Consider the following 16127-nt stretch of genomic DNA (forward strand, 5'->3'; position numbering starts at 1 on the left):
TAGGCAATAAAATACAATACAGATTACCAATACTATAATGCTAACATGCAAAACCAAATTGCCTACATAAGTATTCTAGCCTAGTATATTTAGCCTACAAAAGTGTTTTGTTTTCACTTTTCCAATTGTTAACTGGATTGTCCAACAGGTCCATATTCAGAATACAATCTGCTCATTTCCATTATAGATTCCAACTTGGTTTGTGTTCTCTAAAAAAGGAAACATTACGCAGTAAGGAAAAAATAAAGTCAATGCTTTATTAATCTCAACATCACACATTACTGAAAACACGTAAGAAATATAGTTAGGAACACAATACTGCATCTGAAGGATCTGACAAGTTTGGCTGTACTATGTGCATTGAAATGGCTGGTGAAAACTTGAACTATAAAGTGGTCTATTAACTAGTGTTTTATTAACTAGCCTATATCAAAAACATCGAATATACCACAAACCCCAGTTGCTAACATTAATAGGCACTGCCCTGAAGCTACATCAGTCCATAGAGGTCTAAAGAAATTTGCTACACAAGCAGGAATTGTTGTAAATCTACTGAATACACTCTTGCATGTTTTTAGTTTTCAAAATACTTTATTATGATTCTCCCCCATCAAAACAATATAATATGTACCATATATCTACATACTTCATCTACACCATCTACATTCCTTTGACAGATTTGGCATTAAGGTCCTTGTCTTCACTCTCGTCGGTCTCTGGGTTTAAGAAGCTCAGAATTTTCAGTAGTGCCTCATCATCTAATGGTTGCGTTTGAGTTGCACCTCCCATGTCTTCGGTTTCTGACTGCCTTTTTTGAGATTTACTTTTGTCTGAGTCCATATGGTCAAAGTAGTCCTGTATCGCCTGTTCAAACGTTCCAAGGGCGGGCTGCTCCTTCTGCGAGAAAGGCTGAGAAGATCGCTTTGGGCTTGCTTTGCTTTTAATTGGCTCCGGATACAACGCCAACATTTGGCCTGTTAAATATGTTGCTAGCTCGTCTTCGTCAACAGAATCGCCATAGTCATCCTTTATTTCCTCGGGAACGCCAGCATGAGAGAATGTGCGGTCTCCTTGCCTTGCAGCTGGCGCGGGGGAGCTTTTATGATGTTTGACTGTGGTCGCCTTCTGATTTCCCAGGCTTCCCAGTCCGAGGATGTTTAGAATGTCATCTGTGTTTATGTCTTCTGTGATATCTCTTGCTTGGGCCTCAGGCAGCTGTCTGTTGTAATAATTTGCAGGGGGGCTTTTATACTTTTGGTAAGAGTTCAGCTTATCCTCAACCTTGGCTAAAATGTTGGGCTTGTGTGTCTTTGCTAGAATCCTCTGCGGGGTTCGTTCTTGTTGAATGCCCTCTCCAGACTTAAGCATATCCAACAGATCATCTGGAGGTATCTGTAAATTCTGGGAGATTCTGATAAGCTGGTAGATAGCCTCGGGGTCGATGGACTGAGTCGCCCTTCTAACAGCCCTTTTCTCTTCCTCTTCTAGCTCTCTTTTCTGTTGATCCTCCTCGGTTTTCTCCAGCACCTTTAACAGGTAGTAGTCCACCAGCTTTGTGAGGTCATCTGAATCTTCTCCTGGGCCAGACTGTGTTGACCTTTTTGCCGGGTAATTGCTCTCATCATCATCATCATCCTCCTCTTCCTCCTCCTCAACATCCTCGTCATCGTCAAGGCCTCGGTCAAACTCTTTCCCGTTGCCTCTCTCTTCCTCCTCCATCCTGATCTGTTTCTCCAAAGGTGCCCAGTCCTCTTCTGCAGGCTCTTCATCGTAGTCCAGGTTCCTCATCCTCAACATGCCATCGTCAGTGTTATCATCCTCTTCATCTTCATCATCCTCAGCATAGGCTTGCCTTTTGTGTCCCGCCTTGCCATTGGCCAGCCGCCCTAGTTCCTCGAACACAGACTGCAGAGTGGCCAAATTCTGGGGCGTGTACTTCTCCTCCACGTTCTCATTGGTGCGTTTGAAGGGGCTCTCGCGGTCCGAGCTCCTCTGCCTCTCCTCCTCCTCTCCCTCGCCCTCCTCCCCCTCATCTTCAAACATCAGAGGGTACTTTCTGGGAGGTTTGATACTGCCATGCTGCTGCCACTCCCACGGATAAGCCCCGCCCTCTACCTGGCTGCCATCCTCCTCCAACTTCGCCGGTCTCCGCCCAGTTCCTGCCCACACTTGGCTTGCAGTGTTGCGTGCCGGCGCCGGTCTGGGACTTTTTTCTCCCTGTTCGAGGGTACTAAGTAGAGCTTTTAGCCACTCCTGGGTCTTGTCCTCAGTATTGCTTTCTCCTTCATCCTCCTCTTCCTCCTCCTCCTCTCCATCTTGAGCTCGCCCAGGCTCTCTCTGGGTTTGAGATGGAGAGGTTAGTTTCAGCATTGAGCGTAGTTTTTCTGTGTTCACGTCTGCGACGTCGTTGTTTGGAGAGTGGCGGTTGTCATCCTCGGGGGCCGCCCCGGTCTGCTGGCGCAGGGTCTCGATGTACTCCAAAGCTTTGAGCATGTCAGCGTTAGGGGGCATGTAGGGGGTCCCCCTGCGAGGGTCCGGCTCGCTGGCTGACAGTCTGTGTTCTCTAACTGACGCTCCCTGAACGTCAGCGGAGCCGAGGATGAGGATGAAGAGCAGCGGGATGAAGGTGAGGAGGAAGGCCATCCATGCCGTAAAGAGCTTGGGTACGGACGGCATGGTTTCACCTGGACAAGATACGAGTAGAGACATCATAAGGGACCTTTTGGAATTACTCTTAACACATTTTTACTGTTTAAAACTGTGGTATTTCCATCATATTGTCTTATGTTAGCCTATATGTTGCTCAGGTCTGTTAACCTCTTCTTTGTCCTCTATCAGACATCTGGATGTTATTTTGAAAGGATTTTTTTTTTATATAATCAAAACAGCAGGGTCTGGAATGTTATCTAAAGTCAAAGTAGTTTCATGAACTACATTTGTTTCTACAGCATGTGTTCTAATAGTAGCAGTTCATCTGCTAGTTATCTGCGATAGGCTGTTTTATAACCCATCTCTATTGAACAATTAAAAAGATTTCAGTTCACAGTCTTTGCCTGTTGCTTGAATGTTTTTTTCTGTTGGTTGCTGAGAATGAAAATGGCATCTGTTGAACGCCCTAATGACTGTTTGCCGACCAGTAATAGCATGGGCATTCAGCTCGCCTGTAAATCTCATTAGTTTTCAAATTGCTGTTCTCCGGAATGAGTCACACAACCCGTTGTCTTGGTAACCCTTGGACGGATGCTCGCTATAGGCTATATCCACGACGGTCTAGTGTGTTATAATAATAGGCAACAGTAATATCAAGTTTTCAATGACAACTATTTTATAGTGTCATGCAGGACTGCGAAACTAAAAATAGTGATGCATTTGTACAGATCGTCGATTTATTTTCCACTTTAGCAAAATTGCTTATCTAAAGAGTCAATTTCTCTGCAAACCCACGAAGCAAAGCTAAACACCATAGCTCTAACTATCAAATAACACTGCAGTTTAAGCAAATGCATCAGGTTGCTTCAAATGTCCAAATTGAAAAAATCTCAAATAGCCTTATAACCTATATTGTCCAAGCGCAGGATCAGCATAAGCAAAGTTGAACTTTATAAGGTATTAATCTTACCTTGGCAATTTGTTTTAGTTGAGAGTTGTGAGCGGTTTTAGCATCTCTGTCTCATGAGCGCGTGCAGAGATTCTCTGGTTTCAGCACCGGGGACAGTTCCTCCTTCTATAAGAAGCTCCACATGACTCGTGCGTCAGAGGGTAAGCTACGCAATATTGAAATCACACACACACACACACACACACACACACAGACATATACACACACACACACACACATTATGCAGGTCGTCATGATTTTAAAGGACCTGTATGGCGTGCATTGTTTTCGTTAAAATGTCTGGCACTTGTTGTTCACGTGTTGCATTGACTCATGGTTCTTTAGTTCGAGCTGAGGAGATCAAGGCCTACTATTTAAGTTGAAGTAGGACATACACTATTAAACATTTCTGTCCACTCTTTATGAGATGTATAGGCCTATGGTTGAGAAAGATGGACGTCACCTTAGATGTTTGGTAGGGAGAGGCAATACAATGAGATGTCATTTTGCATCACCACTACGTAAGGCTTTTGACGGCTGAGAATTGTAGTTAATTCTGGGTTGCACTTTTGCTCCAATAACATTAATGGGATACTTGCACTCGTCTTTTCCAGCCTAGAAAGAGTTAAAGTCCGTCGATGACTCACACGTTAGATCCGCCAAAGAATGAGGCGGGGTAAGAAGACTGCGGAGGGAGACCTTGCGCCACGGGAGATGTGTGTGACGCTGCCCTCGACAGCCAGGACAGGCTGGTGTTATATTTGTGGTTGCCTGTCAAGTTTTAAGCGCAGGTCAGAGGAGGCGTCGTCCGTTTTCATTCATGCATTTTTTCTAATCATGTTGAGTGGATGAGCTTACCTAGAGACTGACTGTTTAGTTAGATATTTTGACTAGTGGGTGTCATCCCAATGTGTTTATTGTGCAGTAGCAATGGGCATAGAGAGTTTAAAATGTATCCTAACTGATAGCGATGAAATGCTATTCATTATACTTGTGTCTATCTAAAACATTGTATATTATGTTTGTTTAACCCCTAATCACAGACACACACGCGTACACACACATATTAAGAAACACACATACATACACACTCATGCACACAATCGAGGCTGCAAGCAGTAGAAGACAGATAAGACTCCAACTGACTTGCTAATTGCTTGTGGCTGTAAGCTAGTATGTCACAGACGCCAATAAAATAAACCAATTACAGCTCTTTTTGGCACCCTTCTTGACACATGACCCTTTGGCACCCACTACCCAACCAACAGAAATATGGAGGTTGATTGATCAATTGCATTTATTCCACCAGAAATGATCTCTTTGACCCTTAAAATACAAGTTCAAGTGTTTATTGTGGTTGTAAACATGTAGAGGCATATGATCTGTTGGGGGAGTAAGCGGACGGCTATGTATCAGCTTACTACCAAGCTTTAATAATAATAATACATTTTCTTTGTAATGCACCTTTATTGAACGAAAACTGCTCAAATCGGTGCTTTAACCAGCATGATATATCTGAATGTATGTGTGTATAAAGGATGTTTCAATCATATCTTGTTACACATTGTTAATGGGATCTTCTCAGTTCCACATGCACCAGTGAATTCGATTTTCACCTGAACCCAAGATAAGCTTCAGAGAGTCTGTCCATCTTTCTCCTCTTCTATCTCACTGCTTTGTCCTGCTTCCCTCTTCTTGATTCTGTTCTGTCCTCTCCCCTGGTATGTTGTCATGGGCTGAGCCTTGTTCTCTTCTTCTCTCCTGACTGTGCTGGCAGTGGAGACAGGGAGCTAGTGGGATTCAAATCTTACTTAAAGGGCAACAAAAGGTAGCTAACAAATACACATGTTTCACATGCTGTAAGTCGATTCATTACAAACACAGCCGTGTTTGTTGTTTATCCAGCCTACTTATATAACTGTGCCAATTTTCTTCTTCTCTTTTTATCCCTTGTTAAAAGAGGGAGGAGGGACAGTATTTATCTCTTTCTACAGAGGGATGAGTCACACTTCAGACCGGACCAAAAAAACATAGGATGAAAAAGCTACCACTGCAAAGATGCAAAATGCAGAAGAAAACAGGAAGTTGTTTCCATTTTTGAAAGGGTAATTGCAACATCGGAAAAATGATGAGCGATTTAATGTAGAGCTGGAAAATGGCTTCGTATTAAAGCGAAATAGCAAAAGTGAATGCAAAGAGATAAATTAGGAAAATGCAACGTTCCCATACTGCATCCTTGTGGAACACCACCACATCATTCCTGCATATCTTTCAAAAGTCAAAAGCCAGGGAAAATTTTGCTGGGGACAATAGTCCACATCTTGTTCTTCTTAAAGTACATCATTAAATCATAAATGAAATTCACTCTATCAAATGCTTTAGAAGTTGATGTTCAGCACAGTTTGTCACCTACACACATTTATTTCAGGCTTCACTCTCGCCCACTGCTGTCACAAGACATCACAACCTACCGACATTATACAAGATCATACCCATACTAGAGAAAGGCCCATATTTCCCACACATTACATGAACATATTCAATGTTTCCTTGCCTGAAGCTCTTAACAAACCGACAGAAAGTCCGAAAGAATCAACAAAACAGCAAAAAAAGAGATGTTGTGAAAATAGATTTTTTCTCTAGTCCCCTTCCCCCTTCATGTAGACCATTGCAGGCTATGGCAGCATCAAACTGAATCAGTTCTGCCATGCTACACAATTCTACACGCTCAATTTTCTTGGTAGGGTATAAATAGCCTGAGTTTCTTGTTGTTCTTATTAGGGAAGGCTGACATCTGTATCTATGTTAGTTGTGCATTTATCTTGAGATTGTGTGTCTGCCTTTGTGTGCTAGAGTGTACATGTGTGTGTGTGTGTTACAGGTGGTGCTAGCATGATGCTCGACATTTTTTAAACCTCTACCTGTCTCTTTCACTGAAGTAAAACAAAATCGTTCATTTCATTGGTACATGATAGGGAGCTGTGTCTAGCTTGTTTACCTCTTCTGAAAGATGAGGCTGTGGTAAAAAAAGGAACCTCCCTCTGCCTAAGCTGGCAGTGTCTCAGAAACACCCGCGTCCTGCAGCGACACCCCTGCCACGTTAGAGAGCAGGGAGTAAACAGATGCACGCTACCGGGGTGAAACCGGAAACCTCTAAATGGAACAACACACATTACCATTTAATATCTCCCCAAACAGGCAGAAGGCAAGGATTCCCAGAAGAAAGCTGCAGGAAACCATCCGACAATGTTATTTCAACACTTCCTTCCACCAAGGATGGAAGTAAAGTATGTTTGATGGAAGAAAAATAAAGACATGCTTGATTTCACAAAATGTTTTGGCTGACATACACACACTTGCGACAGTTACCTTTTTTTGTCTAATTAAAGTCATCTCCATGAATCTGTAACATTGATTCTCCCTTCCTCCTAACTCTCATGACTCAGTTCTCTTGAATCATTCATTATCAACTTTCCTTCACTCAGGTAAGATTGTTCAGCCACAAACTTATTGGTCAGGAGAATATTGATCTTTACTGAAACCAGAACAAATATCAATACCCAAGACAGGTACTATTCACTATACTTATACTCCAGATGACCTGCGATTTGAACTGCAATTTCTCACATGGATCAATTATTTCCATGTTAAAGTAAATGAAAACACTGACTATATCAAAAGATCTGATCACAACATGAAGGCAAAGCATTAATTCATGGTCATTTTAAACTCCTTCACTTTGTTCACATATACTTCCATGCTGACGGATGCCTTCAATAACATTCTGTGTTGTGAAGTGCCCATGGAGACAGGAAGTTGCATAGGTCACGGCTGTCTGCCCTTGTGCATGCTGTCTGTTACATCCCTCAGTCTTGGGATACAGAGGGAGGGAGGGAGGGAGGGAGGGAGGGAGGGAGGGAGGGAGGGAGGGAGGGAGGGAGGGAGGGAGGGAGGGAGGGAGGGAGGGAGGGAGGGAGGGAGGGAGAGGGAGAGGGTGGGTGGGTGGGTGGGTCGTGGGTGGGAGAGAAAGAGAGAGGAAGGAAAATAGACAGTCAAGGAGAATGAGGGAAACGGGATGGGGGATGGAACAAAAGAGAGGGAGGAAAGGAAGAGGTGTTAGAGGAAGAGAGACAGACAGAAAGGGAGACTGGACGTGAAGCCAGGATGACTCATAGGTCAGTGTGCCTGCCTGGACAGTCGTGACAGTCGTGTTTGCGGCTGTGTGTATTTGTTTGCTCAAGAGACAAACCACCACTTAATTTAGCTTTGTCACAGTCCTTCCCTAAAACAGTGAATCATTGTCACCAAGCTACCAAAACTGAAACACACACTGCCCAAACAAAAATATAAATGGATTCAGCAGCTGCAGTCAACATTTCTCTGGACCCTAGCCTGAAAAAATAGCCATTACACCCTGGTCTTGTTTTATACAGATATTAGCTGTATACAAATCTTTCCTAAGAATATTTCCATTCTTTGGCATATATGAAGCTGAGGAAAAGGCCAAGTACATGTTCAAAGAAAGACAGAAAGGTCAGGACAGTCCCCTTTAGGTAGACTGTGCCCCCTCAGTCTCTTCAGGGCTCTCCTCTTTGGGAGCTGTTTGGGAGGCCAGTGTTTTTGAGGCTGAGAGAGTGGAGAGTTGACATACGTGCCAGACTACCGCCACGCTTCGAGGGAGCAGAGGGTTTGAGATTCAGGCACTGAGCCATCAGGGACGGGGTCTCAGGGCAGGGGAAGTCTCAATCGATGAGGCATCCAGTCAGATGAAAGGGTGTGTGAGGTGTGTGTGAGAGCGAGAGCGAGCGCGAGCGAGCGAGAGAGAGAGAGAGAGAGAGAGAGAGAGAGAGAGAGAGAGAGAGAGAGAGAGAGAGAGAGAGAGAGAGAGAGAGAGAGAGAGAGAGAGAGAGAGAGAGAGAGAGAGAGTAGAGACCACAGTAGTGGGTGGTCGGGACGAACAAGGCTTTAACGAAGGAATATCCTTTAAGACTGTGGATTTATCATCGCCGGGCCGGCCTTGACAAACACACATACACACACATGCAAGGACACACGCAAACTGCCCCACACACACACAACATGTCCCCAGGGCCACTCACACACACACACAAACGCTCAGAAATTCACACAAACACACACACACACACACAAACTCACACTCATGCATAAACACCTGCTGATATTGAATCTCTTTGCTCTTTGCCACTTCCCCCTGCTGAGGACGCTTCTTGCCTTTTGTGCGCACTGCTGGTATCCATGGCGACAAAAGAAGTAACTCCATTGGTGGATGGACCCCTCAGGAGCAGGTGAGATGAAGTAGCGATGGCTTGCTTTTTAATACGTTGTCAATAGAGTGAGGATGGTGTGTTACACTCATAGCCACATAGCGACAACAGCGGGTCACTGTTGACATGCCAATATGTCACACACAAGACCACACAACATGGTAGAGCATAGCACGCACATTGCAACACAACACAACATCACAGCTGAGAAAAACCCAACCCAACACAAAACGTGCCAGATTCGTACAGTAGAACCTTATAACGTCCGCTGTGCTTAAAACACGGTCAAATGTCGTGTACTTCATTTTGCATGGATATCGCATAGTGCGGCACTTTCTCACCGCAGTATTTTAAGGAGACATCTCATAGACATATTTCTCTCCTCGGGGCAGAGAGAGAGAGAGACAGGCAGAGCGGCCCGCACTCCAGACGATGGAGAGAAACTGATAATAAGAACCAAATGAGCACCCCCTCAATGACACACACATCCCATGCTCTGAAGGGCAGCCAGGCCTGCACAGCACTCAGCATCGGAAATGCCAAGAGCATGTATGATAATAGACCTTTCATTAGGGAGAGAGAGAGATGAGGCCGTGTCCTTGATCAGGAGTCACTTGCATATCATTCTTTGTGTGTTTTGTGTGTGTGTGTGTGATTGTCTGGATCGTTTTATAATGGATTCTGTTTTGCCTAGTTTTAATGAGTCTTGTGATTAACCTAACCCTGGCAAAAGGTCATTGTCAGCATTAGGTAACAGTCTAGAAAGTTGGAAAGCTTTTCCGAAAAAGTGAAATGTTTGGAAATGAATGATGTTCCCATGTTAAATTTTTTGGCTTGTCATTCTTTCTCCAGTGAGATCACGTGTGCGATTAGAATTCAGCTGTGTTTCCTTTCTGCTCTGTCTTGTACCCCCCCAGACCCTCCCCACCCCTTCACTGGCCCTTCTATAAATACTCTGTTTGGTGACTCATCATCATCCCCTCATCCCCCCCTCCCTCCTTTCACTGCGTCGGATCACTCTCATCTCCTTCTCTCTCTCTTTCTCTCTTGATATCCGTCTTTCTCTTCCAGTCGTTCTCCCTGATTATTATGACACAGCCTGATTCCAGAGCCCTCAGCACGCAGTGTTTGTCACGCCCCTACACCCAGCCCGTATTCAGACCTCACACCAGCCTCCACCATAACCAGACCTCACACCAGCCTCCACCATGATAACCAGACCTCACACCAGCCTCCACCATAACCAGACCTCACACCAGCCTCCACCATGATAACCAGACCTCACACCAGCCTCCACCATAACCAGACCTCACACCAGCCTCCACCATAACCAGACCTCACACCAGCCTCCACCATAACCAGACCTCACACCAGCCAACACCATGATAACCAGACCTCACACCAGCCTCCACCATGATAACCAGACCTCACACCAGCCTCCACCATAACCAGACCTCACACCAGCCTCCACCATAACCAGACCTCACACCAGCCTCCACCATAACCAGACCTCACACCAGCCTCCACCATGATAACCAGACCTCACACCAGCCTCCACCATAACCAGACCTCATACCAGCCTCCACCATGATAACCAGACCTCACACCAGCCTCCACCATAACCAGACCTCACACCAGCCTCCACCATAACCAGACCTCACACCAGCCTCCACCATAACCAGACCTCACACCAGCCTCCACCATGATAACCAGACCTCACACCAGCCTCCACCATAACCAGACCTCACACCAGCCTCCACCATGATAACCAGACCTCACACCAGCCTCCACCATAACCAGACCTCACACCAGCCTCCACCATAACCAGACCTCACACCAGCCTCCACCATAACCAGACCTCACACCAGCCTCCACCATGATAACCAGACCTCACACCAGCCTCCACCATAACCAGACCTCACACCAGCCTCCACCATAACCAGACCTCACACCAGCCTCCACCATGATAACCAGACCTCACACCAGCCTCCACCATAACCAGACCTCACACCAGCCTCCACCATAACCAGACCTCACACCAGCCTCCACCATAACCAGACCTCACACCAGCCTCCACCATAACCAGACCTCACACCAGCCTCCACCATAACCAGACCTCACACCAGCCTCCACCATAACCAGACCTCACACCAGCCTCCACCATGATAACCAGACCTCACACCAGCCTCCACCATAACCAGACCTCACATCAGCCTCCACCATAACCAGACCTCACACCAGCCTCCACCATGATAACCAGACCTCACACCAGCCTCCACCATAACCAGACCTCACACCAGCCTCCACCATAACCAGACCTCACACCAGCCTCCACCATAACCAGACCTCACACCAGCCTCTAGCTAAACCAGACCTCACACCAGCCTCCACCATGATAACCAGACCTCACACCAGCCTCCAGGTACTTCAAACCCTACATGTATATCCTATATATCCCCCGACTTCCCCTGAACACTTTGTACAGCCACCAACGTCTAAAAGCCTGATGGATTCTCAGTGTTGTGAGATAAAGAATCTAAAGAAATGGCCTAATAAGGTATGGGTCTCACCAAGTTTAGTCCTAACCCTTCTTACAATGTCTTTGTCAGACACACGTTGAGAAACGCCTTTGCCTAAACACCAAATGGCTGATGTCTGGTTGTCAAGGCAACACATCCACATAAAAGTGGGGTGGTAAATAACTAGCTTCCCACTCAATTTGCAATTTGTTAGGCAGGTGTGCCTAAAGCTATCTTCTCCATTTGAATATGCAGTTGAATTATGTCAACAGTGCCACCAATAATGTACAGTACTGTGCAAAAAGCACAACTAAACATTTTTATAAACTTAAGTAAAAATGCTTTGAGAAATAACAAGGTGAAAAGACAAAACAAACATTTGCACAAAACTGCAATTTCATACTGCGCACAAATACAATAGACAAACAAATATGGGAGTCAGATGGCTGAGTGGTTAGGGAGTCGGGTTATTAATCAGAAGGTTGTTGGTTTGATTCCCGTCCGTGCCAAATGACGTTGTGTCCTTGGGAAAGGCACTTCACCCTACTTGCCTCAGGGAGAATGTCCCTGTACTTACTGTAATCCGCTCTGGATAAGAGCGTCTACTAAATGTAAATACACTCAAGACAATATTCATGTAAAAAAACACTGCTAAGACTTTGGCACAGTACGAAATAATACCATATTTTTTTGGACATCTGCTTCATTCTAACCTAGGTGACTCTCATTCATTCTACCCAGGCTGGACCTGCCAATACACCTCCCACACCCTAAACGAGGCCGCAGAGCAAGCCTCAACACAGCCTCAGCTAAGCTGCTCTGTTGAGAACAGCGTGTGCTGATGACGTGTGCCCAATAGAAGTGATCATAAACAAACAAACACAGGTTATGGTGGTCTTTGGAGGCGAGAAGAGTTTGCGATGTGTCTCGCAGCAGGTGACTAGCCTCTGAAGCAAGGAGACACAAGTCGTTATTCTCAGTGACATTGCAAGAACAAATAAAGTTCAAGAGAAAAACACATGTCAAAAGATGGACGTCTATGAAAAGATGTTTCTCTGTGCTTTGTAAAAGGCCACGTAGGCTATAAGTTGGCTCCGATGATCATTCTATTATTATAAGCCTTCTGAGGGTGAAACAGAATGGATCATTGAATGATGTCCTCTTTACATATTTTGGATAGTTGTTTTATATAAGTTAAAGATGTCCATCAACAGTAAAAGATTAGGGGAATTTTCTTAGTGCCTTTTCCTTTATTGGGTGTGCTTGCCTTCGGCTAGAGCACAACCTTTGTTCTCTCTCATATATTTATTAATTTATTATTTTCCCACCCCTAAGGATTCCTCAATATTTGGACTACACAGACAACGTCGGTGTCAAAATGTTCGTCTTGGTCAAGATTTTGTTGCTTGTATTGGGATTTACGTTCCGTTGCATGGTTTAGGAGCTTACAAAGTTTTTGTGGCAAAAGGTGCCTTGAGCCACTTCAGTGCTAGCCTAACGTCACAACATTAGCACACCTTAGCAACGACGCATAGATACAACGTTCTAGTAAGACAGACAGAAATATCAGCATCGCGAGACCTCAGCCGTTAGTATCATAGCTAAAAGTCTAGGAAAGCTGAGGCTACTTTTCGCTATTTTTTGCTAGGTACCTACGAACAAGTCTTGTCTGCCAGACAAGTGGGCTCCCCTTCATTCTTTTGGTGAGCAGTCTCACGAGCCCTTCTGCCCCATCGTCATGGAGCCAAGCAGCAACATTTTGGGTTTCTTGGTCGCGTCATGTCACAAAGTTCATAATTTGACACTTCTGTCAATTCTACACCAAAAGTTTTATACCCAAAAAGTCACGCAGGGTATCTTTCAAGAGATATAGGAGTTCTGCTTTTAGCCAGCTGTATCAGATTCAAGACCCTGGTACTGACCTTCCGAGCAGTGAACGGGACTGCACCCGACTACATCAAGTCTCTCCTGCAGCCTTACACCCCCACCCGTCACCTACGGTCTACTTCAGACAACCGCCTGGTGGTCCCACCGCTCAAGACCGCCCGGTCCCAACACAAGCTTTTCTCCTGCCTGGCCCCCCAATGGTGGAACCAGCTCCCGACTTCCGTCAGGGACACTGAGTGTCTCCCCACCTTCAAGAAAAGGCTCAAGACGCAATAGTTCCGGGAGTACAACGGCACTTAAGAATGCTTGGCTGGACTTGATGTTAGTTTCCTCCAGGATCACAATGAGTCTTATTGAGAGACTTGTTGCTCTTTTAGGTTAGTTATAACAAAGTTAACTCTTGAACTCGCTCTAAAATATTTTACTGTTGATTGTTCTTCTACAGGTACAGTCTTTTACAGGTACAGTCTTGCACGTTTTGGGGTTCATGTTGTTCTAATTTGTAACTTGTATGACTGCATGCTCTCATGGGTCTTCCCTTTGGCACATGTTTAGTGTTTCACAATGTATACTTCATGTTTTGGCTGCTTGCAATGTTTGGGACTACCTCGTTGTTATGTTCAGTGACCTATGCTCTTTTGTAAAGCTCTCTCTTGGAAGCTGCTTTGGAAAAAAGCGTCTGCTAAATGCATAAATGTAAATGTAAGAGACCCCGTCCAAGAAAAACTGTAAAATCGGGGTAAAAGCCGCGGCTTTATTTCCGAAAAATACGGTACTAACCTGAACTTCAATGCCACTGCCTAAAATGTGTCAATCCGTTCACGAAGATCTCAGGAAAACGGCTAACCAGATTCTTGTTACCCCCAGTTTTCTTTTGTCCCTTATTATCTGCCCCAGGCTTGCCCCAATGGGCTTTCCATGACAGAGCTATAACAATTTATATTGTGCATAACTCCTCCCCATACAGTGGGGATAGCTTGAAGGCTTCGGATGCTTATCAATATGTTGTGACCAGATGTGTAAATGACGTGAAACTCAGTGCAGGCACTAGTTGCTGCATTTTATCATAATCCTATAAAAATTAGTGAAATGACAAATACAAATGTTATGAACTATTGAGCCTATATTTAACACAAATGTAGGCCTAATAGGCTACACAAGCACTATACGGCAAAAGTTTATAAAATGTTGCGCAAATAATACCAGTGTTGTCATACTGCAAGTCAAAGGTATTACACATTGTTCAAGAAAACACTCATCTCAATCTTGCGTTATAAGCGTTCTTCGGATTGATAACCAGCCATTACTCAGGCTCTGCATCTTGTTTGGCGTTGCCGCGCTATTGCTGTTGGTACACAGCAACGTAATGATATGATGGCTCTCTAGCTCTTGGTAAACAAACAGTCCTTAAAAGGCTTGTAAATTGAACCACCGTCGGAAAAACGCCATTCAGGCTGAACACTTGAGGAGGCCTTAAACTAAAGTAGCCGTACCACTTGGATAGTGATTTAACTAAACAACATCCCCAATCAGGGTGAACACTCAAATTATTTAAACTACAGACCATAGCATTATTCTTTTCCAAACAAAACGAACACAACAATAGAACTCAAAACAATGCTTATCTGACTGACTTCGTAGCTTTGCACCTTACCGGGGGCATTCTGGGTAAAAAGAGCATTGTCCTGTTTAAGAGCCTGTTTAAGGTTCTGACACATATCAGAGCCTTAAACAGCCTTATACATGCTATCAAACAGGCTCTGACACAAATGCAATATGAGTACATGCTTAAAAATATCACTAGAAGGGAAAAACTTCAGGGGAAGTTTAAGTGACATAGGTTAAGACCAATTTTACACAGGATTCCCCAATTTCTTCCTTTTCATGCGACTGTTTCAACTATGTGAGACTGCCACAGACTATCACCATCCCCTCTTGCAGGGTATGAGAAGAAGCTCATGGAAATGACAAAAGAACACTGTCATTATACACTCTTATTATTTTAGAAGTGTAAATGAGCAGCAACAAATGTAAACGGTTGAATTTTCATAAATAATAAGTATGCATACTTAGTATAATCACCCAAATATGACTTGTACAAATTTAAATTGAAAAAGTGCACCCATCTGCAACCGACGCAAGAACACCCCCTCAATAGTTTGATCTGTGACCTGTCTTGATTTGGGCGGACCTCAAAGCAGCAACGGCTACAAATTACCCGCTGCTTTCCACAAGGTCGCCATAGAAACGCTCATTAGGCAAAGGGTAAAACAGGATCTGCGCTGTTTGTTGATGAAACGCGAGGATGTCCCTGCTTTCAAACCCAAATTTGATTTATTCACAAACCTCTGAACCATTTATGGACAATTCCAGTTAGCTGACTGGAATGTCTTTAGTGGTAAGATGAACTATATAATAGTCTTTGGGTACAGTCTTTGGGTATCTTCCTTGACATCTATTTGCTGGAAAGAATTAGAGGTCAGCCTTACATTAGAGAGAAAGGGGGGAGATAGAAAAAGGCAGACAGTTAGGGAGAAATAAATAGAGAGTAAGAGGGAGGGTTACTGTGAGAAAAGCAGACTGGGAAAATGAAAGAGAGAAGGAAATCAAGCATCCAGAGTAATCCATAGTGCTGGGTCAGAGGAACTCATTTCCAACCTCATGAATTGTTCATATATTAGGCGGGCCATAGCGTAGGACACAAGCTCAGATACCACTGGAGGGTCCTAATGATAAACATCCTGTCTGCTAATGCTGCACTACTGCATGCATTGTCTCTGCTTCTCAGTCTCTGGCCCGTTCCCTCCTACCCTCTCTGTCACTTCTGCTTCTGTGCTT

The 16127-nt window shown here is 44.5% G+C and overlaps 1 protein-coding gene across 2 annotated transcripts; it reads right to left on the reverse strand.

The window, feature by feature from the left end:
- Nucleotides 1-303: 303 nt before the first annotated feature.
- On the reverse strand, nucleotides 304-3696 carry LOC124477878 (secretogranin-2-like). Of its 2 annotated transcripts, XM_047035947.1 has the most exons (3): nucleotides 3620-3696; nucleotides 2179-2684; nucleotides 304-2130 (listed from the first exon to the last, which is right to left on the reverse strand). In XM_047035947.1, the coding sequence occupies exons 2-3, from the start codon at nucleotides 2674-2676 to the stop codon at nucleotides 661-663; spliced, it is 1968 nt and encodes a 655-aa protein (XP_046891903.1). In that variant the 5' UTR covers nucleotides 2677-2684; nucleotides 3620-3696; the 3' UTR covers nucleotides 304-660. The 2 variants fall into 2 exon arrangements, with proteins under 2 accessions (XP_046891903.1, XP_046891902.1); XM_047035946.1 differs by lacking the exon at nucleotides 3620-3696 and having other exon boundaries at nucleotides 305-2311; nucleotides 2351-2513.
- Nucleotides 3697-16127: the final 12431 nt, after the last annotated feature.

This window comes from Hypomesus transpacificus, chromosome 15 (genome assembly GCF_021917145.1).
Source record: "Hypomesus transpacificus isolate Combined female chromosome 15, fHypTra1, whole genome shotgun sequence".
NCBI classification, from domain to species: domain Eukaryota; kingdom Metazoa; phylum Chordata; class Actinopteri; order Osmeriformes; family Osmeridae; genus Hypomesus; species Hypomesus transpacificus.

Excerpts from the sequence above, each read along its gene's own strand:
- LOC124477878 (XM_047035947.1), bottom strand. The coding sequence starts at position 2,676 with ATGCCGTCCGTACCCAAGCTCTTTACGGCATGGATGGCCTTCCTCCTC. Across the intron at positions 2,131-2,178 it reads CGGCGCCGGCACGCAACACT|GAGGATGGCAGCCAGGTAGA; the intron begins GCAAGCCAAGTG and ends GCGAAGTTGGAG.